The following is a 22,257-nucleotide window of genomic DNA, read 5'->3' as shown; positions in this document are numbered from 1 at the left end:
CTTAGGAAGTCTGGGGGTGGGTGCAGGGAAAGGAATCAGTATGCACTTGATCAGCTGGCAACAAAGTTCCCTGTTAATTGCAGTACCTGTCCACTCTCCTGTTGAGGAGACTGATGCTGCAGATCATTTAAGGTCCTGAAAAAGGGAGTCCCCCTTCTCTATACCTCTGTAGGCCCTTAGCATCTTCTATAGAACCTAGGAGGTGTATAGAACTTATAGAACCTAGGAACTTTCTTTCAGCTTCTAATAGCTGATGGTAGAGGCATAGGAAGATGGAAAATACTGTCAGGAGGCTTGGGGTTCAGCAGACCTGGGGAAAAACTGGCCTGTGTCTCCTAGTGCTCTCGGTCCACTGCGTAGGGGGTTCCTGGGAGGTGAAGACTTCCTCCTGGCTTCCTGTGATCTCCTCCCTGGTGCCCCCTCCATGAGCTTTAGGGCTTTTTCTGCATGGGAAAACTGAGTGGCAAAATTATACTGATGTAATTATACCACTATAGCTATACCAGTACAGCTCCCTGTGTGGATGTTCTTGTTCTGGAATAAGAATGTCTCCATGGAGAGTTATACTTGCATAGCTACAGCGGTATAATTATGAGGTAAATTCTCCCTTGTAGTCAAGCCCTCGGTAGGATTTTCAGCCTCCTGGCGGCCTCAGAAAGTTTCTTAGGACCCATTTGTAAGTCTTTATATTCATCAGGGTTCCCTGGGTCTCACTCTCCTCCCACTCCCCCCTACAAAAAAAGCATTAATGGACTCCTTCTCTCCCTACCCAGCTGCATGTAGCAGACATGTTTTGGGAATTAACAAGCCTACTAAGGCTTGTGGAGGTTCAATGGTGGTACCCAGTGAACCTACTAAGGTGTGAGAGATCAAAGAGCTTCTTAAGGCTAGCAGTTTTGTTGTTGGTTCTTCCCTTCTGGGTTCTTGATCTTCCCCCATCCTGTGGAAAATCTACTCTGAATTTCCTAAGGTCGTCAGGAGCAGGGCTGACTTCCTGTGGGCCTCAGAAGGTGCGGGGTGGAGAGTGGTGTTTGAAAATTGGGACCTTGGTGGTGGGCCAAAGATTTGGGATGCATTCTAGCCTCTGGAGAACTGGCCCCGGGCCCCAGCAAGCCTGAGCCAGTTCTGGTGACCCCATTAAAATGGGTCACAACCCACTTTGAGGTCCTGACCCACAGTTTGAGAACTGCTGCACTATAGCAACTGCAGTTAGCCAGCAAACTGTTTAGCCCAGATGTAGATTTTGAGGAAGCAGGGAGCTAGTCTTCAAGAGGAGACTCAAGGCTCTCAAATGCCCTTCCCAGAAGAGATCAGAAAGTACCTGTACTATCCTCTGGTCACTCAAGATGCAGATTCTCACTATAACATTCCCCACAGAATTTGAAAATCTGATGTGTTCAAAATTAGCATTCCATTGTTGGATTGAGTATTGACTACCCTTCTGGACTTTTTTCCCACTGCGCTTTTATAATCCTCATGCAGTGCTTAGATACTATGGCAATACGCACTTCTAGAGCTATTGGTTGATAGAAACCAGGCTGAGAGAGAAGCACTGCTGAGGTTTTTTTATTGTGATAATAGGTCAGATAAGACCCCTAGCTTTTATGCACTTGAGATGCTAGGCTGCTATAGTGTTTGTAAGATATATTACTTGGTGCAATATCCCCTAGAATCCCACACAGATAGTTTTTGCTCCAGTTCTTGAGAGAGCAGTGTGCCTGATCTGGAAGTAAGTAAGTTGATAGCAAGATGACCGCCAGCAGTTGGAAGGGAGGGGAGAGGAGAGCAGTGGCTGAGGGAAAAGATGTAGAGTGAAAATCAACTATTGGACAAATCCAAACAGGAGGATTTATATAAGCTGCCCGATACCTTTGCAAAAAGCATTTTAAAAATGTACTTCTAGTATTGTTTCTGTAAATGCCCCAAACTAGAATGGGATGCTTCTGTGATTGCCAAGGTGTACACTGTTAACAAACTGAGCTGATTATACAGTACTTTTTAGACTAACTTCCATAATTCAGGAAAAAAGGTATAAAGGCTTATTTCTTAAAATCTGATCATGCTGTGATGTTTCTACTGATCTTTCCCTGTGCAGCTTTGGTTAAATCTGCCTTACTTTTTGCTTCATTTTATTTTGACATCATCTTCTAAAATTAAGTTATTCACCACTACATATTGCAGTGGGAGGATCATTTTGGGAAGATTTTCAGTGTTCTCAAATAAGTAGACTCCTTGTCCCTTGCTTACAGGAAATTATACACTAACTTCAGCTTGATGGGCCAAAGTATGTTCCTTGCATGCCTGATCTCTGAAAATTTACCTAAAATGTAATTCTGCTGGGCAACCCTGCAATAAGATATTTAGGAATCTAGGGTTCTCCTCTGTGAAGTATGTGTATGTTGCAGTATATTTCCACTTGCTTATTCGGAGCAGTTCTAGAAGGAATGAGTGCATTCCAATTTGAGAACAGCAGAGGAACAGTATGCAGTCTTATATCCACAAATGAAAACATAGCTGATGGGCTTAATTTTAGTTCTGGCATCCTGGAACTACTTCAGGACTTGCCTACCCAGAATACCTTTAGGTTTATATGCTGTGTGGTCTTCCATAGTTAATCATGTCCATAAATATAGGTTTAGTATGGTACGGGTGTGGTATTACATACTCTAAAAAGGAGGGTGGGGGGTATTATCGTGATGCTTTTCAAGAGACTTCATCTTGGCAGGATCAGAGATAATACATTATGCTGCCATCACAGATGTCTCCTCTGCATAGAACCATGGAAAAGCATTGTCATTAACTCTAGATGCAACTGCTTAGTTGTTGGTTTTTTTGTGTGTGTTTGGTTTTTTTGGCTGGTTGTAACGTTCATTGCCAGAGGGTGGGAGGAATATTTAGTCCATTAACATGATTTTATATCAAGTGGAGAAAGTTTGAGGATGTGAAAGACATCTACTTACAAGTACGCTCTGTGTTTTGCCATAGGGATAACAAGCAATGGACTAGCTTTTATTAACGGCATCTCTGAGGAATATAACTGGGTAAATTATTAGTGGAAGAGGGAGATGCAGATCTGACACTATTAATAGTAATTATTGGAAAACTTAAAACTGACAGGGATAACGTCAACCTTGCTGTCTTTTAATACAGTGCATAAGCTTCCAAATTTGACTCTGTAATGATTCCTCTAACTGGTATACAAATTCTGTAATTTTACCAGAAGCACATCATTTTAGATCTGACCCCTGAAAAAAATTACAGTTAAGATACTTAAAATGGCTGGGCAAAGGGGGGCCCAGGCAGCCCCTTCCAGCACCTCCCAACTAGAACTAAGTTGTCATAGGGGTTTCTTTAACTCTCTGCTCCTGGAGAATCTTGTTTTGTTGTCTTTATTGTTGACATACTTTGCTGACAGGTATTTTGAAAGAAATTACCAAAATAATTGAAACTGGAGTGATTATATTGTCGTTTTGACAAATAAAATGTGCAGAATTTTAAAATATTGTGAGCAGAATTTTTAATTTTGGGGAGGCAGAATTACCCCAGGGTAAAATTTAGGTGCAGCACTGTTGTTCTTTCACTTTATTGGCTTTAGCTGTTCCCTCAGATACAATTTTTTCCATAAATGGCTGTCTAGATCGGCAGAGGCAGTTGGAAATGCAGCATCCCTTAAAGTGGTTGTCGTCTTAATTAGTTCGATGTAGTCTACCTTAGTTTTACCACCTTTTCGTGGTGGTGGTTGCTGCTGCTGCTTGGGAGGGTATGGAGATGGCTTTGCAAAAGAGGAGATTAGTGTTTGAAGCCTTTTCAAATATCCAAAAATATTTTCAAAAATATCTTTGGAGTTACATCCACCAGTCTTAAACTTTTCCTGTAGAGTTTCTAAACAGCTTTTCTTGTTCTAATAACTTATTGAGTGGAAGAAATGTTATTTCTGAAGCTTAGTGTTTAAAGAAAAAATGCTCTTATATTCAGTACCAGCTATTGTGAGGTCCCAACATTCTCAGTGCCCAGTATAGCTTGACTAAGATGTATAGTACAAGTGAAATTTCTCGGGGTATCGTACACTGCACTTGCAGGCAGCTTAGACTTGATTGACTTAAGTATTCATAATAATTCAATCATAAGTCACAAAAGTTAGCAAGATAAAAAAGGCCTATTAAACCAAGTCCACCACCCATTCATAAAGTTAGCTTTATACACTGGTCTAGACAGTATTTGGTCCTGCCATGCGGGCAGGGGACTGGACTCGATGACCTCTCGAGGTCCCTTCCAGTCCTAGAATCTATGAATCTATATATTCAGGAAGTGGTTGTTTGAAAAGGTTGGTGTCTGTTAGAATAAAGTGGCAGGGCTAATGGTTCTAGTTACCTCTTATTATCACAGACAAGAAACTTTATCACTGAATCCTGAAGAGTTCTGACAAATTGAAGAATAATGCAGGCATAAATAGTTTGTGGTTAGAGCAGGAGAAAGGCAGACAGGACTTCAGAGTTCTTAATTATAAATAGTAAAGATAAATGGATGTTATATGGTGTCTGCCCGAGTTCTGTCTTGAGCTTTGTGTGGTCTTGTCTCTTTTCCCATATGTAATGTGGGGATATTACGTGCTTGCTATCCTCATGGGAGGTTATAAAACTAGTATAGGGCTTTGAAGATGTAAATAGTGTAGTGCTAAGCGGTAGTATCTAGTTTTTAATATGGTGACTCTTGGTGTATTGACAAATTTCAGATTTTTCTACATGCAATTTACAGAAATCCACTATAAGATACCATGTTAATAGGGTTGCCAACTGTCTAATCGCACAAACACCCTTGCCGTGCCTCCAGCCCCCCTTGCCCAAGGCCACACCCCTGCCCTGCCCCCTCTCCGAGGGCCCCCTCCCTCCATCGCTCACTCTCTCCCACCCTCACTCACCTTAACTGGGCTGGAGCACAGGGTTGGGATGCGGGATGGGGCATGGGCTCTGAGCTGCAGGATGGGGCCAAGCGATTCAGAGTATGCGAGGGGGCTCTGGGTTGATCCTGGGTCAGGGGGTTGGGATGTGGGAGAGGGCTCGGGGTGCGGGATCTGGGAGAGAGTTTGGGTGCGGGAGGGGGTTCTGACCTGAGGCAGAGGGTTTGGGATGCAGGCTCTGGGGGGGCAGTTTGGGTGCGGGAGGGGGCTCAGGACTGGGGCAGGGGGTTGGGGTGTGGGAGGGAGTTTAGGTGCGGAAGGAGGCTGGGGCAGCAGGTTGAGGTGCCGGAGGGGGTGCAGGCTGCGGCCGGGTGGCACTTACCTCGGCTGGCTCCCGGAAGTGGCAGCATGTCTGGGAATGACTCTAGGCTCACGGGCAGCCAGGCGGCTCTGCATGCCGCCCCTGCCTGCCAGCACCACCCCCGCAGCTCCTGTTGGCCGGGAACAGGGAACTGCGGCCAATGGGAGCTGAGGAGTCAGCACTTGAGGTAGGGGCAGCGCACAGAGACCCCCTGGCTGAGCCTCCTCCTAGGAGCTGCTGCCGGATATGTCACTGCTTCCGGGAGTGGCGCAGAGCCAGGGCAGGTATGGAACCTTCCTTAGCCCACGCTGCACCACCAGACTTTTAGTGGCCTAAAATTTCCCAAATTGGCTTCAGTAGCCTCTGAGAGATTAAGCCTGATTCTGGGAGACTCCTGGCCAAGCCAGGAGGGTTGGCAACCCTACATGTTAATATTGCGTATTGACTGCATCATACAGGGGGTCCCTGGTATACATCTCCCCATTATCCTTCGTTTCACGTATCCGTTGCTCATCAATAGGGAATATGTTCAAGTTCCCCTCAGTCCCGATACGCATATCCATTGCTTCTCCTTTTGCATGGCTTTTCTTTGGGTGCTTCCCCCGGCATTCAGGAGGCACAGGGAGGAGGAGGAGCGGGGACAGGACATGCTCGAAGGAGGGGGCGGAACTGGGCAGGAAGAGGCGGGACAGAGGTGGGTGGGGCGGACTATTATTTCTTATGGGAAAAAATTCCCCGATATCCATTGTTTCAGTATCGATCGCCCTTTTCAGGAACACAACCCCAACGTATACCATGACCCACTGTAACTGTTAGTCTGTGTAGCAGTGGCTAACAAGCTGTACAAACTACTAAAATAGTGAGGAATATAAGTGTTTCTCCTACTTGGAGATGTTTAGATTGCGTATTTATTGCAGGCTTAATGTTTGTGAGGGGAATAGTAGTTGTTAAATAGAGCAGATGGCCAGCAGTGTTACTATCATTCTGGAGGCATATCTAGTTATTTACAGCTCAAATGTTGGTTTAAAAACAAAGGCAACTGTTTTGTCATAATGGTACAGAATACATAAATGCATTCTGTAAGTCATTGATGTATCATAAAAGCAAGTACTGAACTCAGAAAGGAATGAGCTAAAAGACCATTAAGCAGGTTAAAAACAGATGATTCAAAAAGTTAAATTTAAAATTAAGCTCCTTTTTAGTGAGCTTAACTTTAAAAGCTAGACAACTTTAAACACTGGTTATGAACAGTCACATTAACCATTGGTTATGAGTCAAGATTCCTAAATACATGCTTAAATTAGAGTTAAAAAGTACATTTAGCTGTATGCCTACACCTGCTTCTGCTGAATGGATAGTGATCTTTGAATGGGTAGCGATCCAGTATTTCATTTTCTCCATCATTTAGTGTATAGTTCCATGTCTTATTTACTGCAGACCATTAAAACCCTGCTCTGAATATAGTAATATTAATTTATTTGTGGGTTTTTTAATAGCAATGCTTCACAAATATTAATCTTCCTAACACCCTTATGAGGTAAGGGGATAGCCCTATTTTACAGATGGGATCTTAGGCACAGAGATTAAAGTCAAGTGTCCAGTAAATTGGATGCCCAATTTGAGATGCCATGGGCCTGATATTTTCCAGAGTATTCAGCATTTCATAATGCTTTATGTTCAGAGCAGAGCTCCAATGGATTTCAGTTGAAGCTGAGTGCTCAGCATTTCTGCGTATTATGTCCCAGGTGTCTAGAGGTGATCACTCAGAAAATGAAGAACATACAATTTGTGACCACTGGTGAAAAGTTTAATTTGTGACTTGCCCAGCATCACATAGGAACTCTGGCAGAGACATGGATAGAATCCAGATTTCCTGGGTAGCATTCAGTTGTTTTAACCATGTGATCAGCCTTTCTTCTTCCTGCAGTCCCTTGCTTCATTTGCTGCACACCTTTGAGTATGCACAACAAATGAGGTAGGGGTTCAACAGACAACAACGTAATTCACTATACAACACTGATTCATTCCCTGGGCACTGGCTATCCTTTGCACTGAATGAGTCAGGGGTCCTGTGGGAAAAAATATGTGATTATGTAATTAAAACCTATAGCATAATGAATACACGTAATATTACTCCTAAGGGTATTCTGTGCCTAAAAATTCTGTGCACAATATTTTAAAATTCAAAGTTTTCTCAATAAATAAATGCAGAGGCTCCATGGCAGTGGGGAGCACAGGCTGTACAAAAGTGGGAGATCACCCTGCAGCCTCCCCTCCCCCAAGACACTGACTCAGTGGTGAGGCTGCACCTGACCCTGACACAGCATAAGGGCTGGGCCTGCCCCAGAAACACCCTGGGGGCCTGCGCCAGGCGCACCAGGTGTGGGGCAGGCAGGCTCAACCGGGCATGATCCAAGTGTGACTCAGTGTGGAGGAATCCAGGTGTGGGGTGAGAGGATTCTGTGTGCAGGCAGCTCACTGTGGGGTCTAGGTGTGGGGAGATCTGGATGGACAGAAGCTCGTTGGGGGCAGCGGTTCCAGGTGCAGGAGCAATAGGACTTTGCAGGGGCTTCCAGGTGAAAATGGTTGGGGCTCAGCAGAGGGGTCTGGGTGTGGGGGCGGGGGTCTCAGCAGAGGCATCTGGGTGCTGGGGGAGTGGGGCTTGGTGGGGTGGAGGTCTGGGTGCAGTTAGTTGGGGGTCCATGGTGTGGGGGTCTGGATGTGAGGGCTCAGGGGGGTGGAGCTCATCAAGGTGGGAGTTTGATTGTAGGGAGCTCTGGGGGGGGGGGGGTCTGGGGGCAGGGGTTGAAGTTCAGTGGGGTTTGGGTATGGAGGGCTGGGGGAGTTCTGGGTGTACGGGGTGAGGCTTGATGGGGGTGTCTGGGTATGGGAGGTCCAGATGCATGGGGGTTGGGCAGATGGGGGTGCAGCTTCCCATACAGTGACTGCTTCCCCATCAACTGAGGAGCAATGGGGGCAGGAAGCAGGGGAGGATGCTGAGCTTCCTGCAGCTGGGGGAGATTTCTGGCAGTGGGTCTGACACAGCCCCAGCCACTCCTTGCAGGGGAAGTCCTGTCCTCTCCTGCCTCCAGCCCAGCCAGGACTAGCAGCTGATCCCAGCTCAGGGTAGGAGCCACTGGCTGGGGTGTTCCCAGCCCTATGGTGATTTACCTCTCCACTGGCAGCTCTGGGTGCCTGAAAGAATGTACCTGCACAGCTAGGGAGTGGTGTGTGACTGCTCTTGCAGTTTCCTTTTGCTTCCCTGTCAGAAAGTCATTTTTCTGCAGGGAAGCAAAGAAATCTGCAGGGGACATAGATTCATAGATTCATAGATTCTGTGCACTTGCAGTAGCGCAGAATTCTCACAAGAGTAACATAAAGAGGAATTAAGGTTGCCCAGGCAATCATTTATTAATGTGTCTTTTAATGTAATTTACTACATTTTTTTTTTAAACCAAACTGGGGGAAAAAATTACACCACATGGAATTATATTGATCCCCCACATAAGTCATCACCAGGGTTCAGATCTTTAGAACCACAACATAGCCTTCTACCACTTGAACTAAGGTAGTAGCTGGTAGCAGAAAGTGGCTGTTCATCATCTATGTGGACTACTCATTAGAGTGACAAAACATTTTGCCAGTGGTTTTAGAGATATTCGCTGACAGTAGAGGAATGTGGAGACTCAGGGTTCCTGGTTTCACTTCCAGGTTCTGGAGCAGTGTATATTCTAGGGGTTACAGAATCCTGTCCCACATCTGAAACTTTTCCTTCTATCCCTGTCCTCCCCAGCTTGTCTTCACTACAGGGGTAAGTTGATCTAAGTTGCACTATTCCAGCTATGTGAATAACGTAGCTGGAGTCGATGTTGCTTACATGGATTTACCGTGGTGTCTTCACTATGCTGCGTCGACAGGAGACGCCTTCTGATCGACTTACCTTACTCTTCTCAGGGAGCTGGAGTACCAGAGTCAGCTAGAGAGCGCTCTGCTTCGATTGCAGCAGCGACGATCTCCCCGGTAGTGAAGACAAGCCCTCAGTCCTCATACCTCTAATCTCCCTTGTCGTCCTCCTTTTTCCCTCCCCCAGACTTTTCATGCTTCTGCATTCAAGTTAGACTAACTTCTTTTCCATGCTGTCTGGGCCCCAGCAGTCAGATCAGTCAATCTCCCTGCTTTCAGTCCCGGTGCTTGGCACCTCGGCGATACCAAGCTTCCAGGAGGAGCAATTGCAGGGAAAAGTCTAGCTCAGCCCATTGGTCCTGGGAGAGAGCATACTCTGTTGCTCTTGGGGATGGTACACATGCAATCTGGTTGACACACAGGAACTTTATGGCAGTGGAGTATGCTCAGTGCAGATGGAATCTTTGGTGAATTTGTCTGTCAAGCTGCAACAAGCCTCTACTGAGCATGTGTGAACTGCTTGGGTGGATTGTGAAAGGGATAGCAAAAAGCGCACACCTGGAGCTAGGACAACTCCCGTTTGCCAGATTTCTAGTCTCAGCTCCAAAGTATGGAGGCGCTAGACCTTTTTAGTGAAACAGTTGTAAGAATCTGTTAAGAATGGCAAAATAATGTATATTCCCCTAAATTTGTTCTCAGACATGGCAAAATCATTTCCACCAAAACTCCTCCCAGTCTTCTTCCACACTCCACCGTAGAAAAATTAGCCAGAGACAGACGGCTAGCATGCAGAATCTCCGCTTGAATGGTTAGATTGGTAATGCTACTGGCAACTGAAAACAGGGCCTTATAATTGAAGCTGTTAGGCAGTGTTAACTAGTGACTACCAGTGCTACCTATGATGTCATAATATTTTTACTGTGTCTCCATTTTTTTTACATTCTAATGGTTTTTTTTGCTTTTTCGACTGCTGCACATTAAGATGTCTTCACTTAATGCCTAACAAACTGACAAAGTTAGCCTCAAAACATTGCTAGGATACAAGGGGTAGAGGATAGGAGAGCTGATATGTTCTGTCTTACACATGGGGAAATTGACAGAGGTTTGACTTGTCACATAGGAAGTCATAGGTAGAGCCAGGATTCTGATTTGCTGATTCTCTGTTCATTTGTTTGCCACAGCCGGCCTGCCTTGTCTCTTCGCTATACTTTCCTCTATGTAAAAGTCTGACTTGGAAGTTTAAAAAGTGGTATGTTGACTTTAAGGCAATGTCTGTAATGGTAGATTCCAGTGCTCAGTTCAGTCTTGATACTGAGTACAAGAGTCAGAGTTCTCTCAGCACACTGGTTCATCAACCCCGTGTATATTAGCAGTTAACAAACCAGCATCTTCCTGCTCCTCCATACGAATATTGCTGAAGGAGAAAGATTAGCAATAGCATGATGGTACCAGCATCAGAGTCGCAAGACATTTTTTGTGGTTACTTCTGAAATGTTAAATTTCAGTTTAGTTTACGTTAAAAAAGAAAAGTGCAGTAAACAGAAATATTACTGTACCCTAGTAGTGTATTTTTATTGTTTAAAAAAAAGTTAATGAAAGCATTTATTTTAAACAAATTAGAAAAGCATTCTTCCACTAGAATATAAAAAAAAGTTGCCAAAGTTACTCCTTTTGCAAAGTTGATGGTATAGTTTAGACAACTATATTTTCATTTACTCATCGTAATGTGTAACCAAATAATAATGCTAATATAAAATTTCTTCTCCTTGTAGATTTATGATATTGAATTAGCATTCTGCAACATGCAGTCTGATATGAATTTTACAACTATATTCCCTGCTGGGCAGCATAGTGACATTTATGAGATAGTTCCCTGGATGTAATTAAGGCAGTGTATTTTCAGTTTCCTTGCTTGTCGATATGATCCTAATTGATGGCTTGATTTGTTAATGGGGAGTTATAGTGAGTTTTAGAACTGGGAGCTTTAAGCTTTAGAAATGATTTTAGAAAGTTATAATTATTGCAGGATTCTTAAAAATAAAATAAAAACCCTGGTCCATTTGGACCCAAATGCAATTGTTATACCTTGCTTATAAAATGTCTTGAAACAGCCTAAAATGTTCCTGATATTTATTAATCTTTGCAGGAAACATGAAAGAAAAATGAAACAGGATGAGATACGCAAGAAATATGGTATGTATGCTAATCTTACTGTAATAATGTCTGAATAAAGTTTTTTCTTCTCTGTTCACACTATTTAAATAGGCATATTTCCATCATATTGGTAATGAATATGGACCCTTTCACCTCAGGATTTTGAGTCCAGGTTAATAGTGATGAAAAGTCACTACCATTTGACTGTTCACTGGCCTAAGTAAAGTAGACTGTCTGGCCTTAGTCCAGTTTCATGTGGGTGATAATTAGAATCCTTATTAGCATTCACAGCAGGAAAACAAGGATTAAGTGGAGACTTTGGAGCCTGAAGTACTTTCATTCCTGCAGTTAGTTGTTCCAAAATAGATTTGTGGAACAGTAGTGAGAATGGGGAAGTATGAGGGAGCTTTGCACTACCGTTGCCTGTGTTGTGCCTCTTACTGGAGGACTTCATTATTCAGAGCTGTCAATCTTAGCCCCTTTTAATTTGGTCTGTTCGTGGGGCTACTGATGCCATGTATTCAAATATGTATGATAAAAAGATATACTGTATTTTTTATCATGTAAATTACACTAGTATCAAATATAGTGATTCTGTATTTAGAGCTCTGACCAGCCACTCAAAACCATTTTAATTTAAACTGATTGGCAGGAGCTGGGAATGTCTTCATCATTCTGCACCAAGTCCACTGGCATATGCAGGAGTGTTTTAGATGAGCACTAAAGGGATTTTCATGGATCAAGGAAGCTTGCAATAACATGGGCTCCTTAGTGAACCTTAAGAGTAGGAGAAGGGAAAATTGTTACAGAAACTATGTAATTTTTAAGTGTGTATATAATTCACAAATTTTGATTCTGTAACAGTGTACAACATCACTGACCTTGGCCTTCAAACTTCTGTTTCATTTTAAAATGTTTGTTTGAATTATATGGGGGTAAATAAAAAACTTCAATCAGTGCATTTTGTTTTAAGATTAATGTTTTCCCCCGCTCTCCCCCCCCCCCATGGTGCTTGTGTTTCTGTAGACTTGATAAGCTCAGTGCCCCACAGGACTGAACCCCCTGTAATATCCAATAAAGCGCTCAGCACTGAAGTCAGTGGGACTTCTCCAGTGCTTGAAGTTGAGCATTTGCTTAAGTGCTTTGCTAGATCTTGTCAGAATGCTCAGTGCTTGCAGGATTGAGCCCTATACTCATTTGCGTTCTGGTTATAAATCTACCAAGTTCACTTGCAGATACATTCTTCAATCACATGCATGTCTGTGTCACCCTGCTCCCACTGAAGTCAATAGTTCTGTCACTGACTTCAGTGGGAGCCTGTTCCAGCCCCCCAGTGTGCAAGTGTAAGTCTTGACTTCTAATAAAATCATTAGATGTACCCATATTTGCACATACAACTTGTTTACAGGGCAATTGCCACACAATAGTTTAACAATTAGATTTGGAAACGTCAAAAGTTAACTTTTTTATGAAATTGATTTATTTGCAAGGTGTAAGTTTCATCGTATTTTGAGACGACACTTATTTACGTTATCAACCCAAATGCAGTTTCTCATAATGAATAGATTGTTCGATAGAGGCACCAAACTGGATTATGAAGATGTGTGTGGTTGAATAGGAAATGGTTGAAAGGAGAGATACGTTATACCTTTTTTTAAAAAAAATAATCCTCAAGCAACATCAAATGACTTCTAATATATGAAACTTATTCTGAAATAAACTAATCCAAAATAGTTCAGTACGCGAAATAAAGTACAAATGCTAATTCTCATCTTTGAATATGATTATAAAAATAATTAAATGAGACCTAAGACAGGTCCTCAGCACAGCCTTGAATCTTCCGCATCTGTCTTCATTTTTAGCTGTCTAGTAAATAGTCTGATAAAAATTGCTGCAGAAAATTATGGAGGCACTAGATTATTTTACGCTGCCTCTTACACATTGCAGAGGGGATTCACTGTTAAGTAGGCAAAGATGAGTGGCAGAATGACAATGGCTTTGTTAACTTGACTCTGTAAATTAAGATGATCATGCCTGAAATGTCAGTCCTTGGTTGGCTTTATGGGAATGCCTTTTTCCCATTTCACCCACTAGCTTTTCTTACCCCATTTAAATGGTAATTACACATTTATAATGCATTGCAAGTGTCGCACACTTCAGCCATAGTCCTTTGGGAGCACTGGAAGCAATAGAGCTTTAGTAATGGGGAATATTCATTTTGAATTGTTTTTGTTGCAAAATTTGTCACTATTTTTCATTTGCTCGCATATATGAATGCAGTATGATTATTCAAATTATACATTGATGGTTTAACAACCTTTAAAACAGAATTTAGAGTATTTTCCAGCTTGTGTAACATACAAAGAAACTAGGATTTAATTGCCCCCATATTTGCTGCTATTGTACATTTGATATAGCATCAGTAAGGCCTGGTCTACACAAGGGGGGGAAGGGGGAGGGGGATCAATCTAAGTTACGCAACTTCAGCTACGTAAATAATGTAGCTGAAGTGGATGTACTTAGATCTGCTCACCACAGTGTCTTCACTGCGGTGAGTCGACTGCTGATGCTCCCCCGTCAACGCCACTTGCGCCTCTCGCTCCGGTGGAGTACTGGAGTCGATGGGAGAGCGCTCGGCGGTTGATTTATCATGTCTAGACTAGACGCAAGAAGTCGACCCCTGCTGGATTGATCTGGCGGGTAGTACAGACAAACCCTTAGATGCTGCTTTACTGTCTGTACTTTTGGATTTTTGCTTGGTGGTAGTGGAAGAGGCCTACCTCTCCAAGATGATAAAGAATGTCCTTTGTCTTCAGTTACACACAATGATTCCCCTTCATGATTTTGGGATTCCACACTCCTTGTTTCCTCTTAAATTCTGCAAAGACACTTGATAGTCATTCTAACGCTGCATAAGCCTATTTCTGTACTTTGATTTTACATAAGACATTTATGTTCAAAAGTTTATCACAATAAATAGTTATACTGTCCTAGATGGGTATATTTTCCTTTAACCTTCTGTAGTGTTCTGAATGCAAAACAGTTGAATCTCTTCTAAATCATTATTTTACAAATTTTGTAATACTTATTTGTATTAGCTTGTAACTTAGGAGTTGAGATATAATATGAAATTTAAGGAAGAAAACCTGTGTTTAATGGGGGAGAAAAGTACGCCTACAGTGAGAAAAGAGGATGGGAAAATATGTATCAAACTTCCTCTCAGACCCAATCTAGTACAATTAGTTTTCAGTGTGTATACTCTGAAGTATGTATCAAACCCCATGTTTGGACTGTATTTGTGAAAGGTTAGGATCCCAGTATAAAATGTTAACCCAACATATAGCATAAGTGAACACTATAGAGACAGGTATTTAGACATTTTCGTTTGTCTTGCCCAGTTCCCATATGTTGAGGCCTTGTACTTCCACTCTGTCTGAAGAAAGATGCTTGCGTCTGACAATTTTTAAGGTATCCAAGAGCCCTTAAGTAAAGTTAAGTAAGCCAACTAACAAATCAAAATGGTTGCAAAGTATTAAGCCAAAATAATGAACTATAATGACAAAAACAAATGGAGCAATCTGCTTGTGGTTTTTACAAGCCTGTTTCCTCATGACCAAATTCAGAAGTGACTTGAGTCAGACCTTACAATGAGCTTCAGGAGACTTATCGAACAAGTCTGTGCTCTGAACTTCAAAGTCCAAACCAAAGGTTGGGTTTTCACACCTATATCAAAAGGAAAACTACCACAAGGAGAGAAGCAACCTTGTGCCTAGCTCAAGACAGTGGGTGAGCTCTAGCTAAATTCAGCTACCTGATGACTTCCAGCTCCAGATCCTTCCACTTTTGAGCCACAACATCCAAGATGTGGCAGCTGGCTCTAGCATGTCACCACACCGACAATTTTGCCCGTCATCTTATTGGTGGTTCCCCAGATCCTTTTTGCCCATCCATCACGTACGTAAAGTCTCCCTCTCCATGAAGAGCCAATACAAGCAACTCACTGCTGTCCCTGGTTTCTGTTTCTGGTGGTGATCTCAATCTGCATTCTCAAATAAGAAAAGGAAAAAACTAAAAATGTTGGTGTATGAGGTATGGCAGATAGGGATGGGATGAATAAAAACAAAGGGGAGGTATATAAGTAGGGCCCTGCCAAATTCACAGACCATTTTGGTAAATTTCATGGTCATAGGATTTAAAAAATCTTAAATTTTACAGTTTCAGATATTTAAATACCTGAAAGGGGGTTCCAAAGAGGATGGATCTAGACTGTTCTCAGTGGTAGCAGATGACAGAACAAGAAGCAATGGTGTCAAATTGCAGTGGGGGAGGTTTAGTTTGGATATTGAGATAAACTTTTTCACTAGGAGGGTTGTGAAGCACTGGAATGGGTTATCTAGGGAGGTGGTGGAATCTCCCTCCTTAGAGGTTTTTAAGGTTAGGCTTGACAAAGCCCTGGCTGGGATGATTTAGTTGGGGATTGGTCCTGCTTTGCGCAGGGGGTTGGACTAGATGACCGCCTGAGGTCCCTTCCAACCCTGATATTCTATGATTCTGAATCTGAAATTTCAGTGTTTCACAGTGCGGGGTCCCGACACAAAAAGGGCTCGGGAGGCAGAGGGGTCGGTTTTGCCACCCTCACTTCTGTGCTGCTGCTGGTGGTGCCACTGCCTTCAGACTGGCCAGCTGCCCAGCTCTGAAGGCAGTGGCTCCACTAGCAGCAGTGCAGAAGCGAGGGAGGCCCGGTATGTCATTACCACCCTTACTTTTGTGCCAGCGCCAATAGCAGTGCATAAATAAGCATGGCAATACCATACCATACCATACCACCCTTACTTCTGCACTGCTGCTTCTGACAATGCTGCCTTCAGAGCTGGGCTCCTGGCCAACAGCTGCGGAGTTTCCTGCAGCTGGGGAGATTCCTGGAGTTAGGTCTTATCCAGCCTCTGGGTGCCCTTGCAGGGGAAGAAGCCTGATCCCTCCCCACCCTGACCAGGACTAGCAGCTGGAGTCCAGAACATGTTAGGAGCCCTCAGCTCCGGGCCCAGTGCTTGTGGAGGAGTGCAGGGGGTTACACAGCACCCCATGACCACAGCATCCTGGCCAGTCACCCACCCATAAGGCTGGCCTTGCCACCCAAAAGTGACTAATTCCCCCCGCCCCCATAACATGCCACCCTCACTTCTGTGCTGCTGGTGGCACTGCTTTCAAAGCTGGGTGCATGGCCAAAAGCTGCTGCTCTCCAGCCACTCAGCTCTGAAGGCAGCTCAGAAGTGAGAGTGGCAATACGGCAACACCCCTACAATAGCCAGATTTCACAGGGGAGACCAGATTTCATGGTTCATAATGATGGGTTTTTCACAGCTGTGAATTTGGTAGGACCCTACATATAAGGTATCTTATGACACTTTACTCATCATGGGAAGGAAGGCCTTCTGTTTCCTTTCTGCATTCCTCGTCTCCTGGAGGATAGGGTAAATGAAAATTCCTTCACTCATTTCAGGAGCCTTTGTTCTTGGTGCTGTGAAATTAAAATTTCTCCCTGTAATCTGGCAGGCTTGTGACCTGTAATACCTACAGTGGAGTGACCTATAGGTTTAGGTCTGAAATATTTAGATACCCTAATATTTAGTATCCCTTTTAGGATAAAAGGAAACTCCTTGAAATTAAAACAAATGAAAACTAGTTAAAAATATTAATAATGTGTGGAAATTACACTATATGATATTAAGCCTAATAGTTTAGTAAAACTAAAACAAATATCACTATGAAAGCATCTGCAATAATGCTAGATAAGACAAAATTACATATGCTGTAAAGTATGAGGACTAATGGTCTAAACGATCAGTGGCTGGGGTTAGAAGGATACTTCCTCTGTGCAGCATTATTTGGTTAAGTGTATTATAGGGGTTTCATACCTTCCCCTGAAGGATTTGGCACTGTTGGAGACAGAATACCACGTCTATTAATTCTTGATGGCAGTGGTGACTGGAGCTATTCTGTGCTGCTTTTAGAATTATCATGTAAAGTATGTATTTTAAACCAATCTTATGAAAGGCAGGTGTTAATTAGAACTTTGCCCGGCAAGGTTTAACACAGAGGAATAAAATAAAAAAAGTGTGTGAATTCCTTTCAGGGGAAAAATAAGTTTTCACAGTGTTCATTTTTAGTTGCAGCAATTGTCACATCTAGATTCCCACTGGTTAGGGCAACTAGTGAAGATGGGAACCTTTTTGATTAGCATAAGATTCTTTTTTTTTTTATGAAGGCTTCAAAGGATTTTATTTGATCAGAAAGACCCTTTCATCCCAAAATTCATTTTGTCACTGATTCTGTATTCACCGTAAGAAAAGGCTTTAGAAGTTAGGTTCTCGGAATTCTGTGTGCAGAGAATTTATAGTCTTAGTGACCAGTGTAGTAAAATAAATGTTCATATCTAGTATTGCTACTTAATTTTATATAGCTAAATATTGTGTAAAGCTATCTAATTTATTTATTCTTAAATAGCTACTGCCAAGACAGGTTTATATCCAGAATGTAAAAAATACCTCTACATTCAACATGTCATTCATTTAAGTTTTTTTCATGTTTGCATAATATGATATGGGATATGATAATATCCATAATTTACTCCCTTGCTTGAATTGCCAAGGATATACTATAGCATTGCACATTATTCTACTGATAGATTTTACATATAATGTAAGTTGTTTACTTGAGTATAGAAACTTCCAGAGGGATTACTGATGTAAAAAAATAAATAAATAGGCACACTCATATTATAAAGCCATGCACATTACTTTGAGTGCGCGCATATGGGAGTGTTACATTTTACTGATTCACTGTCAAGCTGCCAAAATTGATGATGATTAACCCCAATGAATTAATGAAAATTCTATTCCTTCTGAATCCAGTTTCAGAATATACATTATTGTATAGTAAGATAAATCTGTCATACTTGTTTATGGAAAACTTCTGTCAATTAAATTGATCTAAAAGATTGAGCTGTTTTCTGATATTGGTTTAAGGATAGAAGGCTATAAAATAAGTTATACACAACAAGTATACAAGATTGATCTTTGTTTTGTACAGGATTTAATCAGAGAATTTGAAAACATTTAGTTTTAATTCGTAAATAATAGGGACGTCCATCAAATTCACTAGATCTCATACATTCCTACCATTTATAAGAGACTGTTTTGCGTATTGCAAATAAAGCTTGTATTATCAATTATTCAAGTAATGTCCTATCATAGCTTTGAATCATATCAATGATTCAAGTAATTGTAAGATTTATTTTATTTTACTAACACCTATAAATCATATTATTACACTGTAAACATCTGTATAGTGTAAATACTTGCATATCTGAGAATTTTTGTGGTCCTGGAAATAAATGAGGTAAACAGTCCTCTCCATGTATGGATGTTTTTTCACTAATGTAAATGAGTTACCTTCAGGAATTAGGGAACCCTAAAGGAATGGTGGTTTTCATCACATTTCAGCCTACTGTAAATCCCAAGCTTTCTATTGACAGGGCTTGAAAATGTATTGGCTATTAGCCAGTGAAGCTGGCTAATATTGTCTTGCCCAGCAGTTGGATATCTTACTCACTGCACCCTGCTTAAACTGTACCTGTGACCAGTGCTTCATGCCCCTGTTTGCTTTTTTGCATTAAACAGAGCAGTGAATGCTCAGCACCTAGACATTGAAACACGTGTGTACACACCCTCTCCTCCTAGTGAATAAAGATCTGCTGGGACACACTGTGGAGGTTGGAATGAATGGTACAGTCTTCTTTCCTCTTCCCCTTCCTTGGTACTGACTGTTGGGAAGAGGGGAATGTGGTCAGGAGCTTTACCCCATCAACCTATTTCCTGCCACCTGCCCAAGACAAAGCAGCTAGGGAAAGTGGTGCTCCAGGTTTTCCAGGCATTACTTGCCAAAGCCAATATGAAGAATGTCAAAAGCCCTTCTGCTCCTTCACAGCCAGGGTCTGTCACTGGACCCCTCTGGGCCCCTTTATACTCAGTATGCACTTCTGGCTAGTGGATGTCTGATAAGTTTCTCAAGGTCTTGTTGAAAATTACCACTATATGGAACGGTGATTATTGCTGAACTAAGCTTTTACAGAAGATGTTCACAGGTACTAATTACAGAAGATGTTCACAGATACAATGTCTTTGCAGTGCTTTCTATGGCAATATTCTGGTTACATTAAAAATATTTGATAAAAGCGCACACTGTGACCTCGATTAGGTAATACCTTTATTCTTGTCCCCAGTAGTTTCCGTGAGTTTGCAGGTGATCTGTATTTGTCCTTAGAGGACATTGGCTGGTGTCACAGAACTACTGCGTATCACTGATTGAACTTGACAGGTTTTTGCTCAAGAGTGAAACACAATTAAGCCAGCATGATGACCTCCCACCTTTTTGAAAAGATGGGCCTCTTACAGCAAAGATGAATTTATTGGCAGAGCAGTTTGAAACTGTTTCTGCTTAGCCATCTCCACATCTAATCTTTGATAAAGTAAAGAATTGGCAAATAGCTACAGTAACCTTCACAAGTGAGAAATACTGTTTCTCCTTAATGACTTTTCATGAAGAAATCTCTCTTGCTTTTATGTTTTACTCTTCATGTGACGTTCATGACTTTTGGCTGAGAAATAAAATGATTTAAGAGTTTATTTCTAATGTACTATGAGCAGTTGTATTTTATACCTTAAGACTAGGGTCCATTTTTTAAAATTCTGTATTTGTACAGCACCTAGCAGAATTCCTGTTCATGACTAGGGCTCCTATACGCTATGGTAATACAAATAATTAATACATGCTGTCCTCTTTTTCTCCAGGTCTCCTTCAGGATTCTGATCATCCTTACAGTAGATTTGAGAATGAATGAAAACAGACACTGTTGAATCTCCTCATCGAAAGCTAAGATTCCAGGATAAATGAGCACTTTTTTATTTTGCCTTTCAGCGGTCTTCAGGCTGCGCTTTTTTTGCAAGTTTTCAGACAGTAAAAATAAGTGCACAAATATTTACTGAAATACGTATATTTTAAATCTGGCATATTTACCTTTTAGAGCTAAATTTTTATAAACACTTTTGGTTTTTGAAATGTTTGCCAATTGTGCTCTCATTAAATGTGAAATGTCACCTTTCCTTTTCTAATAAATCTTTTCTTTGGAATCTGATTTAAATAGTTAGCTTCCTAATCATGTATTTGAACTAATATCTTAGCTCACCTTTCTCTTAAAAAAAAAAATAAACAAAATTCCTCTGTTCCCATTTTCCTAAATAAAGATTTTCTTTCTAAATCTGTTGTATGCATATAAGTGGTGGCAAGAGTAAAGGAAGTGCTTGACACTGCAGAAATATGGTATTGATGTTGACAAGAAATTACAGCATACAAATTCTTTAGTATCAAAATAGTATGTATAGTATTTTAAAGATGCAAAATGTGATTTTTTTTTAATTATTTTTTTTGGCGTAGCATAATCCTGATGTAATAGCCTGATAATATACGAACATTTCTATGTCCTTGGTGTGGAGAAAAAAGTCTTGAGTTAGTAAAACGGGCACAGAATCTTTTTGAAATTCATGCAAAATCTGAATATACATTTGTATATAGCTTGAGAGGTAATATCAGGCTGTTTAAAACACTTTCTTCCATGAACAGTTCTCTAAATTAAAAATACTGCATAATGCCAAGATAGCATCAGTTTAACAGTATAATTTCATATTTTTTACTTTTGAGTTTTTTGTGGGAAATGTTCATAATGCATTGAGTTCTGTCATCTTCCTGGTTTGGTGGATTTTTGTTTTTTTCCCCTTTTTCTCACACAAATGCCTTCATTGAGCATTTTAAATAACTTGCTGACATGATGCAACATGAAGAGGTTCATTCTTTTTTTCCTCCTTCATATTTAATGTGAATTTCCAATTCTGTATAGTTGGAATTTACTGTGTACTATCTTCTGCTGAATAAATTTACAGTACTGAAGGCATTTGTATATTATTTTTATCAATCTTGCTGGAGGAGAACTCTAACTAGACCTCTTGAATTCAGCTATCCATTGTTTTTCTTCCTAAAGAGGGCTTCTGTGAATAAAAAACATATTTAAGGAAATGATCAAATATAGGGTTTGAGTAGGGAAAAGGAATGCAATTTGGCTTTCTCTGGTCCTCTGACAAAGAAAATCTAACACCATGTACATACAATATGAAGTGGATATTGCCTTAGTATGGTCAGGTGAATTGCCATTCTTTGCAGTATCAAAATGCTTGCATATACTTAAGCTATTAGTAATTAGATTCTATCACTCATCTCAGACTAGTTTCCATTTTTGTTCTTTGGTTTTCCTTCTGAGAATATTTTTCCTCAACAGATGTTTATAAAAACAAGCAACTACCGGTTCTTGGATCCCCAGTATAATTGAAGATGTAATGTAATTCTGGAATAGTTTTTTTTTATTTGCTTGGAACTCATGAAACTGAGCACAATGGACTGAGCACTGTTTGCCATGTTTCTTGAACTGTCTACTGTTCTCAAGTCTAAAGTACTATTCATGTGTCTGTCTGAAGAAGAATATGTGATAAGAGTGAGTTGATAGCGTGGAAGTAAAGCATGGTGATTTTCCCAGGAGATGCTTTCAGTAAAAATGATGGAGGTCTGCCCAACATCTCTCAACTCAAATAGTGACATTCATGACTTAATAGAAAAGCATTTTTTTGCACCTGCTATGATATGCGAAAAGCTGTCATGTACTTGAACAAAAGGGGAAAAGCTGTCAGTATGACTTTTAAGGAATTTGTATTGGGTGAAGAAGCAAAATATTTTGAGCATATGGAATTAGTATTTTTTGCTCATGTTACGGTTTTAAATATAAGGTAGGTAGAACTGTTATCTTTGCATTAAACATACTGGTTTTGTAGCTCTTTTG

General features: G+C 41.2%; 1 protein-coding gene across 1 annotated transcript in view; it reads left to right on the top strand.

Annotated features, from left to right (window-relative positions):
* LOC112108081 (pituitary tumor-transforming gene 1 protein-interacting protein-like) overlaps positions 1 to 21,317 on the top strand; it is a 46,597-nt gene extending 25,280 nt beyond the window's left edge. Inside the window, exons 6-7 of the mRNA XM_024202065.2 lie at positions 11,308 to 11,354; positions 20,165 to 21,317. Of these exons, the coding sequence (XP_024057833.1) occupies positions 11,308 to 11,354; positions 20,165 to 20,214 (97 nt within the window). The 3' untranslated portion in view covers positions 20,215 to 21,317. The remainder of the gene's footprint in view (positions 1 to 11,307; positions 11,355 to 20,164) is intronic.
* Positions 21,318 to 22,257: the final 940 nt, after the last annotated feature.

The sequence above is a fragment of the Terrapene carolina genome, unplaced genomic scaffold (genome assembly GCF_002925995.2).
Source record: "Terrapene carolina triunguis isolate 2854851 unplaced genomic scaffold, T_m_triunguis-2.0 Scaffold84, whole genome shotgun sequence".
In the NCBI taxonomy this organism is placed as follows: Eukaryota; Metazoa; Chordata; order Testudines; family Emydidae; genus Terrapene; species Terrapene triunguis.
Note: the sequence above shows the minus strand (reverse complement) of the source record. Positions and strands in the feature narration are given on the sequence as shown.